Here is a 21,449-nt window from a genome sequence, read left to right as displayed (position 1 = left end):
AACTCAAGTAATGGCGGTAGTGTGACCGCGGAAGAGAAATAAAAATACTTGGCCATAACGCGATTATATACTTAAATATGTGCATAAATTTTTAGTGTATTTCCACGAAAATGCATCCATCATCTGGTTGATATGTTCCATAATAAATGGATTCCATCGCCACTTCTCTTACGTATTATAAGTTAGTTACAGAATTCCAAGTTTGATCCAAAGAATAGTTAGCTAAAGACAAAATGGTTATGTTGAAAAGAAACTACTGTTATTTATGGGGTGACATGCCATGTTATGTGAAAAATTTTCTAAGTAAGCCTTTATCATTCTAGCTTTTGTTTATTATTTGAGACGGTTACTTATAAAACGACAATTTTGCATTTTTTTTAATAACGTTTTCAATACGAAATTCACTTGTGAAAGGGAAAAATTAAAATATTTTTAAAATTGAAATATGATGACGCGATATAAATTTTATATTTATATTTTAATTTAAATTGGCGATTGATTACATCGAGCTTTTATTCTGAAACGAATGAGGAATATCAATTCCCTGTGAAACAATTTTTTTTCAAACGCCTACAAAGACCCAAAAATGTCCCGCCCACATTTGTAAAAACTTACATAGGCTGTAAATAGGGATATAGTGATTGAAAATAGTTCCGATAAAGTTGTCTATACTTTTATATTTTATACCCTCCTCTAAAGGCCTATGATAAACCTATTTGAAGAAATCTACATTTAGCATAAAAAATTGAGGGGGATCGGTTCATAAGTGTACGCGTAGTTTTGGCCACAAGCATCAGAATTACTGTTTGGAGAAAAACGCGTTAAAGCAAATTTTTCTGTAATTCTGTGTAATCTTTCACCGTCATCCGTTACGTCGAATCTATTTTACGTATTATATAAGATCAGGTATACTAAACTTTTTTGTTGAAACTGTGGAATGAAAATAATGAATGTTTTGAGGCCGCCAGCTGGCAGACTAGCCGTCGTTTAAAAATCGGAAATTTTTTTAGCGCTCTTATTTTTGCCCCTAATTTTACCGTTACTCGTAGAGTAAAAGGGTCTGGCCATCTCCGTCGGTCTCTCTGTCCATATGAACGTCGAGATCTCAGCTTTAAAAGCTAGAATGTTGAGATTAGGCACGCAGATTCCAAAAACGTAGGCGCAGCTCAAGATTGTTTACTGATGTTCCCACGCCCAACCAAATAGGCCACGAAACACATTTTTAAAAACAGTTTTACAATTTTTGCTGTTTTTTATCAGTCTATTTCTATCAATTTGCCAAAAAACTTTTTGCCACGCCCACTCTAACACCTTAATTTTGAGAAATGATCTAATTTTGTTGCATTATATCAGTTTACTTGCCAATTTCTATTGAACCGCCTAAATTTATTCCACCCACGCCCCAAAGAATTTAAATTAATTTTTGTTTTCCATATTTCTACCGATATTCTCGAAAAATGTTAAAAATTCTTTATCCCACTTGGACTAGCTGAATAACGGGTATTTAAAAGTCTGGAAACTCTTGTTTATTATATTTTTATTGATCTTATAAATTTCTATCGATTTGTCAAAAAACTTTTTGACACGGTCACCATAACGCCCTCAAACCACCCAATATTAACACGCCCAAACTTTTAGAAAATGTTTTGAGTTTTCTTCGTTTTATTGTTTACCTGCCAAAAAGGCGGTGTACCAAAAAGGCTTTGCCCACGTCTCTTCTAGCACCTTCAAACCTTAAGTATCCCTTTGGTAGTTTACAAAGCAACGTTTTTGTTAGTTAGAGTGATTTCCAAGGCGTTTCAAATAATTTGAAGCGCCTGTCCGGCAAATTTAGCCGTATTTTTGGGTTTTAGGATCTCTACACGAGACTTAAACTTTCCTTCAACCTTAAGCCTCTAACTGGCCTTGCTATAACGCTTGGTGATAGCTGCCAGTTCTGTTGGTTTTTTCCTTCCCCTTATTGCATCTCTGATTAAATCTTTCATAATTCGGTAATCGGTGACGAGAAACTATACCTTATTTATTTGTTTGTCCATTGTAGACAAAGGTTTTTCCTTTCACCCGGACTTCTTTAATATCTTCTTAAGTTTTAGTATACGTTTTTTGGAAATATCTTAATAGATTACGTAATCCTGTGAACAACAAAAGTCGAAAAGTCTGTAACCTAATGTTTCGTAGGATCCATTTTTATTCAGCTCGCAACTGTCGTCAACAACGCTGGTTGGAAAGCTTTTTAATGACATATGTATGTTATATCGCCGATCCACATCGCCGCATATTGGGTAGAAATTAGATTTCGGGAAAACAGAATAAACGCCGTAAGAGAGGGGTAAAGTATGCACGAAGTTTAACCTCATTATAGAAGCCAAAAATATGAATTCTGACGTGCTACTAGAGGAACGACCACATTTGTTGGCCAGAACCAATGTTTTCAAAGTTATTATCAAGTTTTGATAAATTGGCTTAAAAGAATGCTGTTTCAGGTTTTTATTAATATATCAACTTTAATGCTTTAAAGTCAAGCTTTGAGCTCTAAAATTTCAAGTTTTTTCTTTCAGTATTAGTAATCAAAAATGCACATTGTAGAAACATTTTAAATTATGTGATCCGTTGTTTAAACCTATTAATTAGGTGTGAAAGTATGCCGCATGCTTAAATATGAAAAATTAAATTTTTTAGTCACTGTGGAACAGCACACGAAGAAAGTGATACACTTATAGAAAGATAGCGCAAAACTAAGGTGATTGCACATCAAGACCTACAAAAAATATATGGTTACAACTTGAAAGAGAGCAATATACTATACATATATATATATAATATTTTCGTCACAAAAGTTAATATCAGGACTTGTGTATGTTTGTTCGGTTTTCACTTGACATTCCCGTTGGCGTGGCAAAAAATGCTTCTCACACCGATAGACAAAGAATAATGAAAAATGTAGAAACATTTTTCAAAAGCTTGTGGGTTACAGTTTCGCATGCTTTCCAAATTTCATAGTTTCCAAGCTCTCGACGTTCATACGGACGTACAGACAAACGGACATGGCCCGATCGACGCCACTAGAGATCCTGGTCAAGAATATACATATACTTTATAGAAAACGCTTCCCTCCTGTTACAATTTTTTCAGCAAATCTAGTATACCCTTTTACATTACGACTAACTGGTACAATTAAAAAATAATGAGAAAGACTATTTCAATCTAAAAGAAAATGTCCTAACTGAAGGTGGAGTAATACTCCGGGAGTACTTATCATACTTGAGGGAGTACAATAAATTTAAGTACAACGGTAAACACAATACTAAAGATTGTATTTTGTATGATATGATATTTATTTTCTTTTCCCACTTTATTGAGAAGGCAATCTCCCAGGGTGTGCGACTACTATATGTATATGCAAAGACAAATTAACGAGGGATACACCAATAGAAAAATAGCTCAAAAACTAAAAAGATTGCAGGATTTGATTTCAATACTTTGAATAATTGCATGGTTCAGGAGCGAAAACGTTGAAAGTTCCTAAGGCTAATAGGAAATTTTCGAAGTTAAAAGCTGATATCTTAAAGTTCTGAAAATTGTTATCTCTGATAAGCATATCGAAATCAGGAAATTCAGCCGTACTCCGTTTTTAAAAACCCCGCAAATTGAATAGTTATAACGTGGCTAGGGTAAGAATATCTACGGATTCTCTACTTGGAAGATTCCATAGTTTTAACAAAAGGGTCTCAAAACTATGTATGTAAAACGAATAACGTTTTTTTCAGGACACCAAAATAACTATTTTTTGCACATAGACCAGCAAACTGACATTTTTATTTGGAATAGTTCGCCGGAAAATTGTTTTTTTTTTTAACGGATTTTGGCAAATTTAGTGCCTATCGTATTGGAATAATAGTTAGTCGAATTGTTTAAGATGTATTGATTTGCTTTATTAATTTAGTGTTTTAGACGATTTTTTAAATTTATACTTCGCACTTTTTCAAGCATTGTAACGGATAGTCATTTATTGATTAACTGTTTAATAATTTCAACCAACTCCATTTGGCTACCAAGTATATTGTTAAAAATATTGCTATAAAGTCGATATCTCGGAAAGTATAAATTTCTTAAAACTGAGATATAGCCTGCATATTCTAGTGAACAACCATAACGCCTTTCCTGTCTGGCAACCACATACTATGTACTTGTTTTGCAAATCGTGTAAAGTATTTTGGTTAGCTTGCATCAGAAGAAACAAATATTTATTTCTTCATTGCTTATGAATCCCTCCTCTAATAGCTTGAGGCTATAAAATTGTAATTTGTTGCTGCAAGCGAATCATCAGCTATCTCTATCTCTGGATACTGTGTCAAAAGAGCCCTGCGTTGACTTCGTTTTTTTCTATGCCGTAGATTGGCCTTGGTATTTTACACGACCTTAAGACAGTTCATTCGATATGTAGTACTTTATACATACATTTGTAAGGAATTCGTTGGTTTGAACCCTTGCATATGATATATCGATTTTAGTCTGAAGTGTGCAACGCAGTGGAGTTGACACAAGCGGCCATGTGAAGTATAGTCTATCAGTTTTTAAGCTGCTATCTACATGTACATAACTTTCGAATAAGTCAGAGAAGGCTGCGTCGAACCACTGTATTATACATGTACATGTAGCTGGCATAGGGGTTAGTCGGGAAAAATAGTCACAAAAATGTTTCTTCGTTGTTTTTGATAATAATGAATTTCAACTATAAATCTTTCATGGAAACAGCCAAGACAATTATCGAAAATAATAAAAACGTTATCATAGTTTCGTTGTTATACCCGTGACTCGTAGAGTAAATGGGTATACTAGATTCGTTGAAAAGTATGTAACAGACAGAAGGAAGCGTTTCCGACTATTTAAAGTATATATGTATATTCTTGATCAGGATCGATAGCCGAGTCGATCTCGCTATGTCCGTCTGGCCGTATGATACAGACGATATTTATTCACATTTTGATTAGTCTTGTAAATTTCTATCAATTTGCCACTCTAACGCCCTAAAATCGCACAAAACTGCCACGACCACATTTTTAAAAAAAAATTTGGTTTATTTTTTTATTTTTTTTATTCTATTTTATATATTTTTACATATATTAAAAATTATATGAAAATTTTTGGATTCACACTAGCTGAGTAACGGGTATCTGATAGCCGAGGAACTCATCTATAGCATTCTTTCGTGTTTTTGATTTGATGTTTTTCGGTATATATAAACATATATTTAAGGGAAGGGTCTAAAAGCTTTGACCTTCCGTAGCATACTTCCTCTCTTCATTTGGTTTTTATTTTACTTGGCTAAAGTTACTATTCAACACTTTTATTTTATCATTCTTCTTAGACGCAAAAAAAAAAACAAATTTAAAACAATCTTGACGTAAATTCTAACTTTTTTTTCAGGTACATGTGTAAAAGCCCCTCAAGGTATGTTTAAATTTAAATTAAATATTGCGCTTGTACATTCCATTTCATTCGTATGTATGGTTCGCCAGAAACAATTTGGTGACGACTACCAAGAATTTCGTGTTTTGCGGCGAATCAAATTATTTGCATACCTCGAAATCACTTGCGAACACTCTCGAACTATAAGCCAGCATTGTGTATGCGAGAGCCAAATCGCTCTTTATTGCCCGAAACCAGACTCTGAAACCACAATTAATTAGTAATAGCGCCCACTAGAGCCCGAAATAGCCCTACTAAAAATGTAAAGCCCCTAGAATGGTAAGACAAATTAAGCCGCGCCGCCAGACGAACGGAAGACTTCTTCTGAGTCGACCGAGCTCTAAGGCCTGCAGAGACCCGCCTGAAGCTTTGCCGCTTCTTCAGAGACGTCGTGGTGAGACCACAGAGCCATAAGAGCCCCACCAAACGAAAGTGAACCTGCGGAGAGCACAAGCGTTGCGCCGGCGTCGGTTGGCGACGCTCGGTGGCAACGCAGACGTTGACTCATCTGCTGAGACGGGCAGCCAGCCTCAGTGATTCACTTGTTCGCGTTCGCATCTTTGGCAGCTGAGGCTGCGGCTTCGGCTTCTGATGCAGGCGTCGGCTGCGGAGCTTCTGCGACGCGCTGCGGTTGGGGCTTTGCTGGGCACATATAAAACAAACGATCTCGGAGAAATATTCACAATCATATTCAAGTTGTTCGTTCGCGCGTTCGAGTTCCAGTCCAAAAAAGATTTGGATTTCCATAAGTGTAAGAAAAGAAACAGACAGGCGACAGTGATACAGTGTAATCGTTAGCTCCGGCGCACATCCGGGTTTCGGAAGGGATTCGGTTCGGACTTATGTACACAGTTCTTAACCTAATATCCATCCTAATGCCCCACCGGCGGTGAACTTGTGAAAAGTTAAAGGACATCGATCGTAACTGTCTGCCAGGCGAGCTCCATTTGAAAATGCCGCAATGCATCCAGGTCAATTGCGCTGTTTGGCTATTACTTGTGCAGCCGCAGCAGCAGCCTTTTGTGGTTGGAAATTAAATTCATTTGCGGTTGATTGATTGATGGATAGTTCCATTGATTCAGTTTCAGTTGTCTCTGCTCCGAGGTTGCCGAGTCGCTACCTCCGTCCGTCCGTCCGTCCGTCCGCCCGCCCGGCCGTCAGTTTGTGCAGCCATTTCGACTTCGCATTTGGTTGCCACCGTCCATTGTGTTTAGCTCGTTGGAAATTTATTTGTTGGTGATGCGATCTGAACTTTGCTGTTCGTTGTTTCTTACTGTTTTGTTGAATGGTTGCCAAATGCGCCAACACAAAAATTTGCAGTTTTAATTTATGTGGAAAGCGCCCACGGAAATGCAGCAGAAACTGCAATAAGCAGACAACACAGCACCATTAGAACCACCAGCCTCCGAAATAACAGCATCAAAATTCAGTTTGTAGTGGCCTCTGCCTCTTGCCATAAGCCGAAGGAGTTACTACATAGAAGTACTAAATATAAGATTGACAAAACATTTTGGAGCCGGTTGACATACTGCCCCTAAAAAGAATAAACACATTTTACACGATTGTTTTGGCTAAAGGACCTAAAGGATTTTACATAGAACTTTTGAATTTTCAAGTATGTAAAGTAAAATTTTTCAATTAACTGTGGACCACAAATTTCGACTTGAGTTGAGTAAACCATGCCCATGTTCCTATTGAAAAGGCTAGTTAATTAATGTATATTAATTATATTATATATACTCAAGAGCAGCGTTCCTTTTCAATAACAAAAATTTAGATTTTAGATTTCAGCTGAAAAGGTTAACTTAACACATATTGTATAAGCAAGGGGACAATTTCAACAGTTTTATTTCTGTTTAGCAATTTTTCGGAATAAAGCAATTGTTTGCAATTAAAAAAAACCGAAAAGTTATATGGTCGAAAATAGTACGTATTCAGTGAGTGCTTAAAAAAAGGTATTAAATTTTGAAATGATATATGTTATATGTATATATTATATAGTACGCTATTTTAACTTATATTTGTATCATATGCAACAGAAAAACTACTTTTGAAAAAATTTGTCGCAGATAGCTTTAAAATTGGAAGACTTGTTTGCGTAGAAGCATACTGCGTTCTGACTGAATTCAACATATGTACATTCGGCAAGGGTATAATGGGAAATTCCCTATAATTGAACAAGTATCGCATAAAAATGCAAATTATATTATATTTTGACTAATTTCATACTTCACTGTAGTTCAATTTATATATGATATTTTAAATGATGATTTGATGCGATTTTTGAATTTTGAATTTTAAGAATATTACTTATCTATTTATTTTCGATTTTTTTTTTTTGCATATCGGTAGAAAAAAAAAATACAAGCGGAAACGCTTCCTTCTACATGTTACATACTTTTCAAAAAATCGTATATACTCTACGAGTAATGGGTATACCATTTATTCTTTAAAGTATTTAGAATATGGGATGGGATATCGATGGGAGTTTCAAGTTAAAATTAATTCAATTTTAAAAGTGAGTTTAATATCTACAGCATATTTCCTGATGATATTTATAAGTTCTATAACTTTTACCTGCCTGGATTTGATCGATATTTAAACTAATAATTGTAATTTGCTGAATGTGTAACACCGAACATCCTAACCGACTTAGCAGAACTGCTCAACGCAATAATACAAAAATTACTTCTTCACTTATAAACAAACAAATCAGCTTCAAATTGTGTATTTGTTTAACATAACAGCAATCTAAATTTAACAAATGACGTGTATATACATTTATATTAGACAAAGCCGCAACCGGGCTAGAAATTCAGATTTTTAGCCCACTGCACACTACCTAGGCACTATGTCGCTATGCGTGAATTTTTTAAAATATTCTCCTGCATGCATATTTGGTACTAGAAGACTCGCAGCGGCTTCATCCGTGTTTTACAAATTTCTCAAGTCGGTTGAAAAACCAGAATTGGGGAATTCTCAAATTACGTCATATGATTGGCTTCGGAATTGCTGAGGTGGCAACCACACTTTCGCTTGTGGATTTTTTAAGGTGCCAAAGCTTGTTTGATATTATAATTCCGGTCAGCTGTTTGTAGAACAGAAAAGCCAGTGGCGAATAAAGTCCAACTTATAAGATATTGGCATAAGCCGATGCAGCAAAATATTTTTGCTGAATGTTGAGAATACATAAAGTGATATTTCCCACGTAATTTTTTGATGTGTGTGTATCTGAATGTGCGTTGACTAATATTCTCCCCACTCGCACGCAAAATCATTTCTAAAAATTATACAACATCATTGCTTAGCTGAGGCCTGAATATGGGGAATATGGCATCCATTAGTTGGCTGGTTTGGTAATAGATGTAAGCCTACAACCCAGCTCGTAAGCTGAGCAATGAATTGATCTAGGGTAGCATGGTGTGAATCGAATAGCGCTTTTCAAAGTGCAGTAAGGCTCTGAATTGCCAGAAAGAATTTCGTTCTCGTTTCATACTTCGATTTATTAGTGGGGAAAGCGGCAAAACGTTGTATCTCCATAATTCCCGTCATTTTCAACGGTTTTTCAATATAATTTCTCAACCGTTATGGTTGCTGCTTCAAGAAAGTTCGTGGCTTGGATTTCTCATACTTAATAAAGTATGCGCCGTGAGCCAATTATAAAAATATTTGTTGTCCATAAATTCTAAGAGCTTAAAATAGAAAGTAGGAAATTTCGCAGAAATTTCTAAATCGGTTACTGAAATAAACAATCTTTAAATGTTGTCCGAAAAGTCCGAAAAGATTTTATGCTAATTTCGGATTGGTAAAAACCAGCAAATACGCAAATTGTTGTTTTTGCTTGGTACCGGGGCTGCTTTTACTATTTTTAGCTTTTAGTCACGGACTTGTCGAAGAATAACATGCTAATCTAAGCAGCTCTTTTACTGTCGTCCATTAGCGGTTTACTGTGGTACAACTCATTCAGCAACTATTCCTTGTATCAATCAAAAACTGCCGTCAAAAACTGACGCTTCCAATTGTTCGTTTGCCAGACGCCAATCACAGTTTTTGCAGATGATATCGCAGAGATTGGGGGATCTCCCTGAAACAGGTTATCATAGGAGCAGCAAGGCAGCAAGTCTTAATCTTTGAAATTCCTCTATAGTTTCTATAGCCATTTGTGGTTCCAGTCTGAGGTAGCACACGGACTTGTTTGGAACTCGTGAAATCCCGATGAAAAATTATTTCATCATAGCTGCTTGCTTGCATTAAGATGGTGACGAAATGTTGTCTCTCATCGGAAGTCTTAGAATTCTTTGAGGTCATTAAATTTGATTGACTATCCCTGATTTGATTTGGTTTCCTCTTCTATTTTTCCCTAGTGCTCTTGAGCCCCAGATCCAGAGAATCCGAGCGCCATGTCCGCTTCACACTTCAGGGAGCAGCTCGCCCTGTGCATTACCCTGGCAGTGCTCGCCGCTGCCAGTGGCGACTACCGGGCCAACATGTTTCTCAATGGCCAATATCAAAACGGTATCAAGGATCAAAAGGAGAACAACCTTTTAGTAAACCCCTCGACGAACGTGTTCCTCAACCACGCCATAATCAGCAGGCAAGCGTCGCCGTTCCAGGGCCCAACCTATCTGCCGCCCAAGGAGTTCCTGAAGTGCGCTCCCGGCCAGCAGTGCGTCCGCAGTGGTCAGTGCCTGAACGGATATTTCGCCCAGCAACTGCCCAAGATTCAAGTAAGTGAAACGCCGAAACGCTTTCTACACACGGGCCAACGTTAATTTTTGCCCATTTGTATTTTCGTCTACTGGATCATTTGGAATATTGATTTCGGGTTTTCCCGGAACAGAAAATAAAAATAAAACAAATCCGTTCGTCTGCTGCTGCTGCTTGATTAGCTTGCCTGATCTGCATTTTGCGCTTTGCTCCTGACGCTTTTTGGCTTAATGGCTGGCGGTTTGAGTTGTATGGCACATTTACCGCTATTTTCCGGTTTGTCATTACCAAGGTTCGAAATACCAGCCCACATACATATTAACATGCTGTCCGGGGTCCGTAGACCGAAGACCGAATATCGAAGATCGAAGACCGTAGGGGGACGGGGAGTTTCGTAATCGCCCAAAATCGAATAAAAAGCGAACTTTGTGTTTAATTGCTCTGCCAAAAACACATTAACACGCATGTGTGTGTACAAAAAAAAACAAGAAGTCAGCGACACCGAAGTGGGTAAACAACCCAAATTGGGCAGTTCGTCAACATATTTCCTCTACCGGTAACGAACGAACTTCACAACAATTTGCGGGAAATACTATGAGAACTTCTCAAACTAATGGAAGGAGCAAGGAATGCAAATTATTTACCAAATAAGATAGACTACCAAATGTAATGTTGGACCAACATGTTCTAGGGAGAAAGTTAAACTCGACATTTTCAATACTCTCACAAAGTTTTAAACAGAAAAAGAAAGAAAGAAATTAATTATTATTAATTATTAAAAAAAAAAAAACACCAAAAAATTTTCTAAGTTTTGCAAAACACCCTAAATATGCATTTTCGTCAAAATATCTGGTTAAGTGCAAAACGAGGGGAATTCGCGACATACTGGTAAATTGTACATATTTCGGAATAATTAGCAAAACAGTTGGAAGACTAACTATCATTACGCGCTATATCAGCGATCTTCAAAACTAAACAAACTGATGATGTCAAAACCAGCAATTGAAATCGCTCACAAACTCACAGACATATATAGTATATAACAAACGAACTAGCAGTTCCGGGACCGTGGAAACGGATACGCCAATCTACTGTTGCGATTGAAGCACTTGCCCGAAACAGTTCAACCGTACGGGCTTTAGTATGCGCTGGCACTTTAAAAAAATAGCTGCCACGCATGGGTTCGATCGCAGCTATTTAATTAAGAAACCATTTCAAAACACACAAACAAGATCTGAGTGCTTTCCAAAACCACTAGAGCTGGTCTTCTGAGATCGAAGCCCGAAATGATTGCTTCGTAAATTCATATATCCATGCTATTTAAAGTCCATTTAGCTCAAATCACGCTCAGGCCAAAGATCTTTATTAGTCAAGGTCGGTCGGGCCTCAAAGCAATATATTGAGAACATTCAAATGGGTTTCCGATTTTAACATTTCTTGCTTATTGGAGGTATTCAAACCGAAATAAATAAGAGGATTTAGACAGATTAATTTGTAATATTCAGAGACTACTGATTGATATATGGAGTGCCAGTTCTGGCGAATCTACGATCTGAACTGGTTTTTAAACTCTTCTTTATTGGACAGGCGCTTCTTGCCTGCCATCTACAGCCGATGGGAAGCCGCACAATAAATTGCTGAGCTACAAATTCCTCAAGTCGACCCCGCCTTATGCTACTGATGTGGCTTCTGATCTCTGACCGACCAGACGCTCTCAAAGTTATTTATTTGCAATTGTTCAGTTGCTAAATGCCAGTTGACCATTGAGATTTGATAAAACTAAATGTACCATATGTACATATACCCGCGGCAAAGTTCAATGCGAATGCAATAGCTTAAATCATCTAGCCGCCGGCCACTGACTCTAGAACCTGGCTGTCCACCTCTTAGCACATCATTTATCCAAACTTTGGTGACCTTTTGGCCACATAATCTTAATCAGTGGTTATGTGATGCTACTTTGGTGTTATTCTAAAGTTGGTAATCGACTAGATACTCCATTGAAAATAACAATTTACGTAGTGTTTTTGAATTTTTAAAAATATTACAAGCCTGAGGAGCCAGTAGAGCGTGTTATCAAAGATTAACATTTGTTTTCTTTGATTTTCTAATAGGGTTTATACTAGAGTTTATCGTATATATGCATTCTACAACTATTTCCATGTGCTTGGAAGGTCCAGATCGAGACGGGTAATTATTTCGCATAGATGCCTTCCAATTAGTTCCTAGCATGGTCTCATATATTGTCCACATGTACAATGGTTCATTTTGCCATCAAAAAAGTGCAACCTTTTCGCAACCCAAGCCAAAACATCGTTCTTCACGGTGGGAACAAGGTGCTCGGCCTCTTGTTATTGTTCTTCTATGGAATTCCTGATTGTTGCGCCGTCGAGAGACATTAACATCTATGGAAATTTATTGGCTAACATGACTTGTTTCAATAAACAGAATAAGAATCCTCCAGGGCGCTGCGCAGTTAGTTAAGCATCTTCTGCTGTGTTGTATTTCGCTTACTGACGTTTTAATTATACTAAAGTCCCTCATATGAATGTTATGAATATAAGATGAGAATTGCTGCTTAAGATCAGTCAACTCTTTCAAAAACTGCTTTGGAATCTTTGTATTTTTAAAGATTAAATTTGTATCCTCAGCTCAGTTCTTTAGTATGCTATGCTATGCCTTAAAAAAACTAACCATAATCGAACTGTTTATTTCCAGAACTGTGATCCGGAAACCACCGTTTGCTGTACTTACAGGCCGCCTCCCACCACCACAACAACAACCACTACTTCCGTGCCAGTGGCCAATTGTGCCTACGACTCCGACTGTGTGACTCCGGACAACTGCCGGAACGGCGAAATTAGCGCCATAAACTACGTAAAGAAGCAAGGAGTAAGTCTTTACTCATGATCGATCGCAGGCGGCCAGAATACGTATTCGCATCAAAAGAGTTAAGCAATTCATAGGGGGAACAACTGGTTTTCGGCATCATTAGTACGTAGGGTTTTCCCACTCATTCAGCCTTTGTAGCATCATTTCAATAGCAAAATAGCTGTGCTGCTTTAATGTTGTCTCAGTGACGAAACAATCAAAGCTACTGCAGCGGATACAACTGGCTATGCCAGTATCAAACTCGACCGCAACTATCGCAGCCCATTTCACAATCGCGTTGATGCACGACGGACGGAGCATCGTTGAGAAACGGCACCGCCAGTTTATTGGCACGCAATAGGTTAGTTATGTCGGCTGATATCCTTTAGGCCCAAAAGTACTTGAATGTTTGAGCTGGCCGCTGATATGGACCGCTTTAAAGTATACTCTGTGGCAGTGCTTCGGGGCGAGTACGCAATTAAAATAACTGTGGCAGTGGTAACGAACTTGACGCCACCAAGCAGTAGTCCAACTGGAATGCCGTTGCAGTACAAGTATTGCACTACACTACATGCACGCATCCGAGTAAAAAGTGTTAAATTACAGCCGAGCTGTATATGCAGTCCATGCAGACCCTGCTGCACCACTGTATCTGTATTTACAAGTGCACATAAGCAGAAGGTAGGTCATCGGCTCGGCTCGATAGGAGAGGACAATACTCAGAGAGGCGATAAGACATTCGACTAAGAGAGATCTCAGGTTTTCACCAGGCAGGCCAGTGCAATTGCATAATTTGCTTACAACATGCCGGAAAAACGGGTCAGTTGCGTACCGTGTTGCTGCATGCAACGCCTTGAAAAAATAAGCACAACAAGTGAAAAATTTGGCAGTGCAGGCGGCAAAGCAACAGCTGCACTTTCGGCATTGTCATCACTGATGCCTCTGAAAACTCAATAAAATCGTTGCATCGTTGACTTGCATTCTTTGGCTCTGAGCTCTTTCAGCCTGCGATCAAGAAGCCCTTTCTTGTAGGACCCCATGGTGCCAACACCCCCCCCCCCCCCAGCCCCCCCCCCTCCTGTGTACGGTCGCAACTTAGCTATACGCGCATCGACGTCAACTGCGGGGCATGCTTCGCAGAACCCACTGTGGTGTGTGTGTGTGTGTGTGTGTGTGCCTTTGTTCAGCAGAGAGCCACATTAATGTATATTATCAATGCGATGGCTATAGTTACGCCCAGGCGGCGCTGGATAGTGTAGCCATGAAAACGCTAGGAATGCAGGCAAGGTCACTTAACTCTGGGCATAATTATTATGTTTTTACAACCCCAAGTACCTCTGGAAATAGGAATTTCATAAAATCGATTAAACAGAATTTTCAGTACGTTAATCTCTTTTTTTTTTAAGTTGCGCGCAAGATAAAAGAGTTTTGTTGTAAGTGTGGACTATGTTAGGCCATTGAAATTGCATACGCGTAATTAACTGCCATCTCAAGTATTTTAAAAAAGTGTAATCCAAAAAATGTGGCTTGCGGTGAGCATTTTATGGTTAATGACGTATGAAAAACAATAGAATTGCAATGTTAGTTGTTTTTTCCTTCTTAATTAAATAATATTTTGTAGATCTTGAAAGATAAAGAAATGATTGCTTTCGCTCAATTAAAAGATACTGATTTGAGTTAAAATGAATTTAAAAACCTGCACCCTATATATATTTTGTTTTAAACACAAAAAAATGAAATGGTGGCCTAATTTCGGCTATTTCACTATTTCTCCTTCTGTAGATTTCAAGAGTTATGAAAGTTTGCCTGTAAAATACATGGCTCAAGTAGAACTTGTTCCGTAGTTTCCTTCGTTATTTAGCTAGTCAGTTTTCTCAAAAAGTTCACATCTGCCAGAAAGTTCGGCACTTAAGGACAGAATGGAGCTATAGATTCTCTACTCCAAGCCAAGAGGTGCCTCAGGGTAAAAACCAAGGCACGTAGGCTCAAAAAGCATTCATAGCAAGAAAGCCAGAAGCCGGGAATGTCGAGCGCTTAGCATGCAGACGAAAAACTCAAGCGGCTAACTCAAGGTCTAGGTCGCGCTCGAGTTCTCTTCGAGGTTGCTCGCTTGCTCTTGCTCATACGGTTGTCAAAAAGTCGTTAACAGCTCTTAACATTTATTCGAGTCGTGCAGGTTGACTTTGCTGGTGGGTTTTCGGTTTCCTTTGGCTAATGCGTGTTTTATGGTCATCATAATTGTTATGGTTTTATTAGCTTTGTTTGCTGCTAATCGATATCGATTGTTATTGTTCCGATACACTGTCAATGGCTGCGACTTTGTTTTAATTAACATAAATCCGTGATGTATGTACAATAATATACAGCGCAAAATGACATCTTGCCCGCTTGATTTGGGTTTTTATTAATTAGTTTTCGTATAGAGCGCGAGAGACTTGGTATCTAGTTTGGTCATAAATTACCGAGCTTACGCCCACGTTAATGATGATTAAGCATTAACTGCACCGCATGACGCATAAACAAAAGGCTTTAACGCCGAACTTCTAACACAACTGGCTGGCTGACTGGCTGACTGGCTGACTGGCGACCTGCAAGCACTTGTACTTCAGGGCCGAGCGTGGTATTTAGAAGCTTCTTCCACTCTGCGGCTCGGCTCGATTAAACTTGGCCCGCACCAAGATAGCCGCCACTCGTAAAACGAAAATTTAGAAGCGTCCACTTTATAGGTTTATAAAAAGTGTGCGGTAGGGAGGTGAGGAGCAAGACTGGGCAATTTAGTGTTGTGCTAGAGGCGCCTTAATGCAGTCATAAAAATTGTTTCGTGTGTGTTGTGAAGCATTAGTGTCATAAATTTCGCCGCTGGAGATGTCGTCACGGCTTGACCTTTCCCCAAGCCATTAAGGCAGCAACGGCCTATCACCAAAGTATCCGCTTCTGCTTTTCTGAATCCATTGAACTTGGTAATGGCTTTAAATTATACATTTTTATAATATATATATACTTCGAGTAATTGCAACATTATTAACAAATTGCGACAGACAATCTATGGGACATTAACAACAACCTTAATGGACAACTTGTCTGGTATGGCCAGCAACAACATTTATAAAAAGCATTTTGGGGTCTCCCTGCGCGCTTGTCGTTGTGTCGTTGGTGACTACATATTTTAGCTGTCGCTGGTACACAAGTAGTAGCTCGAGGTTTTTGTTGTCGAAGTTGTTATCTTCGCGTAACATGATTGATCATAAGCTATGCAATGGCCAGTGACCACCACTGGCCGGTAATCGCCGCTCAGGGGCAAAAATTGGTGTTGTACGGCATTTCGCCTGCTCAGAAAAGCTTGTTGTCATTGATCAAAATTAAATGCGCTTCTCCGTCCTGCTTTCTCGCAGAGCCCGCCCTGATTAATAACATGTATTACATAACTTTAATGGTTTAATGTGCGCGGTAGGCTGAGCCTCGCAAAATACCAGCGTGAATGATGTCTACATTAAGATAACATTTGATTAACTCTAAAATGATACCAAATTGAGGCAGACAACCGACAGCTGTGCCTAATGATGATCTTCACAAATTAATCAGAGAGACAAGTTCCACATACGAGTAGGGATAATGGTACAATGGTTATTTTCATTAATGAACTTTAATAAGGTCGAACTGGGACTTGGCAAACGGAAGTGTTTTGTTTCTGCTACGATACAAATAATTATTTGACCACAACATGCGGCTTTAGATTGCCATAAAGAAAGACTACCAACTCTGTATCTTATGATAGTTGCGATGATTGCATAGTTCGATGTTCGGTAAGGGAATGCAAATGTTAACTCGTCTTTGGGTTACCGCAACTGAACATATTTTCTATGAATACATGTAGATCTTTATACAATTTTATTGAGAAAACATCGGATAGACATAGCATGACAATGGCATTACCCTCAATTGTTGAATGTTTCAATTAAAAACAGCAGACCGACAAACTTGACAATGCATTGTATGAAAGGCGGTACTGAAATTCGTGGGGCCATTAGGGAGACGGTGTCCGAGTCCGCCCATGGTGTGTTGTATTCCACCATGAATCTGCAATATTTTCTCTGATTCCATTGAGCCAAAGCGCAAAGGCCATTGACGGGCGAGGCGAGTAACTCCGTCCAGTGTAGCAACTGACCTTCCAACTTTTGAATAGGCACATAGGTACAGGCTGCAGGCCAAGCGGCTTTAGCAAGTTGTCGCGAAATTGTGTGTCATTGGCCGTAAACGTAACCGACTATGGCCGCTCTTCTCTAAGCCCCACTCACTTTCACTTACAGCCCAACCGCTGCCCTGCTCCTAATATATGCTGCCGCATACCCTCGACCACGCTAACGGAGGATGGGTACATTTTCAACCTTCCGGAAAAGACCTTCCCGCTGCCGACGAAACCAGCAGTGCTCGCGATGCCCTCCACCCAGGCGCCGTTCCGCCCGCAACCTACGACTGCTGTGCCAGCTTCTCGACCCACCATTGAGTATTTGCCGCCCTCCACCACACAGCATCCCAGTTACGAGAAAGTCCAGACAAGCCGACGGCCAGTCTACTTGCCACCTTCCCCGGCCACTGAGTCGGCCAGCAGTCTCATCCCAAAAATTAGGCCGAGGCCGGAGCCACGCCCCCAGCCGACGCGCCGTCCAACGAATGAGTACCTGCCGCCTGCGGCCGCTAACGAAATCCCTCGCTTCGAGCCTGACCGCGCTCCGCAGCCATCAAACCAGAAGCCAATCTACCGCGGAGAGGACCAGCTGTCGCCTCAGATCTTTCCCACTCCCCAGCCAGCCAATGTTCCAAAACACTTTGCCAAGTGCGCCTCAGCCTTAGTGTGCACCTCTGAGAACTTCTGCAACGCCATCGGAGTGCTTTCTGAGACCCCCGTAGAGCTGTCTCCCATGGAAGCAGCTTTCCGAGTGCCCCTTACGGACTGTTTGCAGACAGAGAACGGCTCCCCCGGAAAGTGCTGTCGTGACCCTAACTATGTAGACCCCTGGCCGGTCAACTTAGCCGGAGTGTGCGCGACAAGGAACAAGCGGTAGGCAGGCAAATTTCTTACACGAACCAACGACTTACCTCCATCTTCCCTCCAGAACGAAGCCCACGGGAGTTAAGGATCTGGATGCAAACTTCGCCGAAATCCCCTGGCAAGCCATGATCTTGCGCGAGTCCAGTAAGACGCTTATTTGCGGAGGTGCCATCATCGGAGACCAATTTGTTTTGAGCTCCGCCAGCTGCGTAAATGGGTATGTGAAAACATTCTATATGTCTATGTTCCCTCAAACTCACTACAATTGAAACCCCTTAGTCTTCCGGTGACCGACATTCGGGTCAAGGCTGGTGAATGGGAGCTGGGGAGCACGAACGAGCCTCTGCCGTTCCAGCTGACTGGAGTCAAGACCGTCGATGTCCATCCCGATTACGATCCGTCGACAAACTCCCACGACTTGGCCATTATCCGACTCGAAAGACGTTTGGAGTTCGCATCCCACATCCAGCCCATCTGCATAAGCGACGAGGACCCAAAGGATTCCGAGCAATGTTTCACCTCGGGCTGGGGAAAGCAAGCGTTATCTAGTAAGTGCTTATATTCAAAGTCATGATGCATTGGGGAACTGGTCTGCACCTTGGTTAGGTTCAATAGAAAACTGCGACAATCGGAACAGAAAACAGTAAATGAAAGTTAATAATAATTTAAAAAAAATTATTTCCTTCATATATAAATGACAACAGGTAATATTTATACCAGTAACTAGAGTAAAAGGGTATACTATTGTAGATTCGTTGAAAAGTGTGCAACAGGTAGAAGGAAGCTTTTCCGAACATATAAATTATAGATATTCTTGATTAGGATCAAAAGTCGAGTCGATGTGGCAAAGGACGTCTGTCCGTCCGTATGAACGTCGAGATGTCAGGAACCATAAAAGCTAAAAGGTTGAGCATACAGATTCTAGAGACATAGACGCAGCGCAAGTTTTTTGACCCATGTTGCCACGCCCACACTTTTAAAGAATGTGTTGAAATTATTATTATTATTATTGTATACAGATATTATTGTATACAGATAACAAACACACTGCGGCCAACTTCTTCCTTTCAGCTACAAAATGCTTATCATTTTATTCCCCAATACCTATGTATATAAAACAAAAAAATTATGTAATTTACTGATAGTCAGGAAACTCGACTATAACATTCTCTTTTGTTTTGTTTTCGCCCCATACATTTCTACTTTAATTGACCAGTAATGATCAGCAAATGGATGGATCTATATAACAGTGTGCAGTAGCCAATCAATTCATGTTATTCAATTATCAATAATAATAATCAATAATTAATTTCATCATGATCACTGAATTTAAGATATAAATTATATCAGTGGAGAGCGAATATTGATATTGGTTAGAAGTTTGAAACACAGTGTATGCTAATATACTGTCAGAAGACATAAAGTACGATATAAGTATAAGGTATAAGTGAAAACAGACGGATGGACTGACGAACAGAAAAACATGCGGGCTAGGTTGATATTGTTTCTAAATATAAAGTATGCAAACCTAGTAGGTTTTTTTTTAATACAAAGGTATTTACAAGGGTATATGTAGTACAATAGATCCGACTGGGTCGCAGTACACATACAAACCCACTAAATAATAATGCCTTGTTAGTTTTCAAGATTTAGCTAGACTCATTCTCCACATAATATTTTTCACAATATAAATTCATCCTTTTAAATAAATTTACACTTTAATTACATTCTCGATTCGATACTTTTCTTATTTTTCGTTCAACAGTACATGAAGAGGGCGCTCTAATGCACGTAACCGACACTTTGCCGCAAGCACGCAGCGAGTGCAGTGCCGACTCCAGCAGTGTGTGTAGTGCTACCAAGTTCGACTCTTGCCAATTCGACGTGGGAAGCGCCCTTGCCTGTGGCAGCGGCTCTAGCGTCCGCCTCAAGGGAATCTTCGCCGGTGAGAACTCCTGCGGAGAGGGGCAGACAGTACGTTTTGCCAAGCCGGACATTAAGTGGATTAACACTGCGTTCGCCGAAAACAATAAGCCGCTCCTGTTGAAGCGATTTTGAGATGGACTTTAATTCGGAATACGACCAAGGAGCGAGAAAATGTTTGCATCCCGATACTACAGATAAACAGGGTAAATAACCCAAACACGCTGAGGGGTTATGAACTTGCCATTGCAATTTCGTTGGAGCTCAAAATGGAGGGCATTCCCGATATTATCAATTTATCTATTTTGTTGCATGCAAGGTTGGAAATATTGCGAAACATTTCTGCGAACGTATTTTTGTTTCCAGATTTGAAATCAACATCTACACAATGCACTTATGTAAATGGTTACCTTCTAATATCTTTGTCTTAAATTATAAATAGAAACGTTAGGTGGAATCGAGAAGTCGTTTATACACAAAATTGATTGTTTATAATAGAAGCTCGCGAACCCAAGTTTTTAAACCCATTTAAATACTATTTTTACTTGTCCACATTCTGAATGCAGCTCCAATGAAAAAGCTACATTTTACTATCTAGATACAATTTTTCTCATACAAGTTCGTTCGAATATTATCATATGTTGTATGTATATATACATATACGTAAATCTTAATGTCAAAAATAACATTTTCTTCAGTGAGTGAGGCCAACGATGTAGAGTCATAGCTGCATCATGAGTTTGAATCAGTTTGTATCCAGTACGTGCTCTCGAAGTACGTATGTATGTACATACATGGGGTTTTATGTAAACGATTCCAGCTATGGGGAGATGTAAAATACTTTGTAATTATAATTATTTTGGAGAAACCAACTCACCGCCAACCAACCACAATTAATAGAGATTATATAAGTTTTAAGACGTGCACCTTCCAAGCAAAGGCCCTAAGCACACACTTAAACCGTACAACGGAATCTCCGCACCAATAAATTTATTGATATTTAAAGTTTTCCCTATATCATAAATTGAATTATATTATGTTTAATGTGTCTAAAAATAGCTTATAATTTAATTATTAAATAAAGAAAACTAAGATGTACGACATTTACATTTGTTTAACTTTGCAGGGGATACATGGTACAGAAGCCAAGTGGTCCCTTAATATATTCTTGATCGGAAAACACGACCCACCCGCTATGTTTAATGAAGCTGGGTTCGGAAAAATCGCTTCCGTATACCCGTTACTTGTGGAGTTATGAGGCATACAATTACTAGATTTTGAAAAGTATGTAACAGGTGAAATGAAGCGTTTCCGACATAAGAAAGTACCTGCTGGTCTTAGGTTAGACGCACCTTAAGTTGCATACAACTTTGCTTCATATTTATTTATCAAAGGACGATAGAAAAGAAGTTTCCTATTTAATGATACT

At 39.3% G+C, this 21,449-nt stretch overlaps 1 protein-coding gene across 2 annotated transcripts, besides 7 other annotated features; it reads left to right on the top strand.

The window, feature by feature from the left end:
- Window positions 1–1,057: 1,057 nt before the first annotated feature.
- Window positions 1,058–1,522: a mobile genetic element.
- Window positions 1,523–1,672: a mobile genetic element.
- A 1,311-nt stretch (window positions 1,673–2,983) lies between these two features.
- Window positions 2,984–3,143: a mobile genetic element.
- A 1,690-nt stretch (window positions 3,144–4,833) lies between these two features.
- Window positions 4,834–5,219: a mobile genetic element.
- A 929-nt stretch (window positions 5,220–6,148) lies between these two features.
- On the top strand, window positions 6,149–21,122 carry scaf (scarface). 2 transcript variants are annotated; one of them, NM_136336.3, is made up of 7 exons: window positions 6,149–6,220; window positions 9,834–10,196; window positions 12,895–13,068; window positions 17,355–18,106; window positions 18,162–18,314; window positions 18,377–18,645; window positions 19,863–21,122. In NM_136336.3, the coding sequence occupies exons 2-7, from the start codon at window positions 9,870–9,872 to the stop codon at window positions 20,153–20,155; spliced, it is 1,968 nt and encodes a 655-aa protein (NP_610180.1). In that variant the 5' UTR covers window positions 6,149–6,220; window positions 9,834–9,869; the 3' UTR covers window positions 20,156–21,122. The 2 variants fall into 2 exon arrangements, with proteins under 2 accessions (NP_610180.1, NP_724424.1); NM_165441.2 differs by lacking the exon at window positions 6,149–6,220 and adding an exon at window positions 6,666–7,084.
- Window positions 18,845–19,278: a mobile genetic element.
- Window positions 19,670–19,726: a mobile genetic element.
- A 165-nt stretch (window positions 21,123–21,287) lies between the features above and the next one.
- Window positions 21,288–21,336: a mobile genetic element.
- The last annotated feature ends 113 nt before the right edge of the window (window positions 21,337–21,449 follow it).

Source organism: Drosophila melanogaster, chromosome 2R (genome assembly GCF_000001215.4).
Source record: "Drosophila melanogaster chromosome 2R".
NCBI lineage: Eukaryota > Metazoa > Arthropoda > Insecta > Diptera > Drosophilidae > Drosophila > Drosophila melanogaster.
The sequence above is the reverse complement of the archived record's forward strand: the minus strand, read 5'-3'. Positions and strand labels throughout refer to the sequence as shown.

Excerpts from the sequence above, each read along its gene's own strand:
- scaf (NM_136336.3), top strand. The coding sequence starts at position 9,870 with ATGTCCGCTTCACACTTCAGGGAGCAGCTCGCCCTGTGCATTACCCTG. Across the intron at positions 18,107-18,161 it reads TGCGCGACAAGGAACAAGCG|AACGAAGCCCACGGGAGTTA; the intron begins GTAGGCAGGCAA and ends TCTTCCCTCCAG. Across the intron at positions 18,646-19,862 it reads GGGAAAGCAAGCGTTATCTA|TACATGAAGAGGGCGCTCTA; the intron begins GTAAGTGCTTAT and ends TTCGTTCAACAG.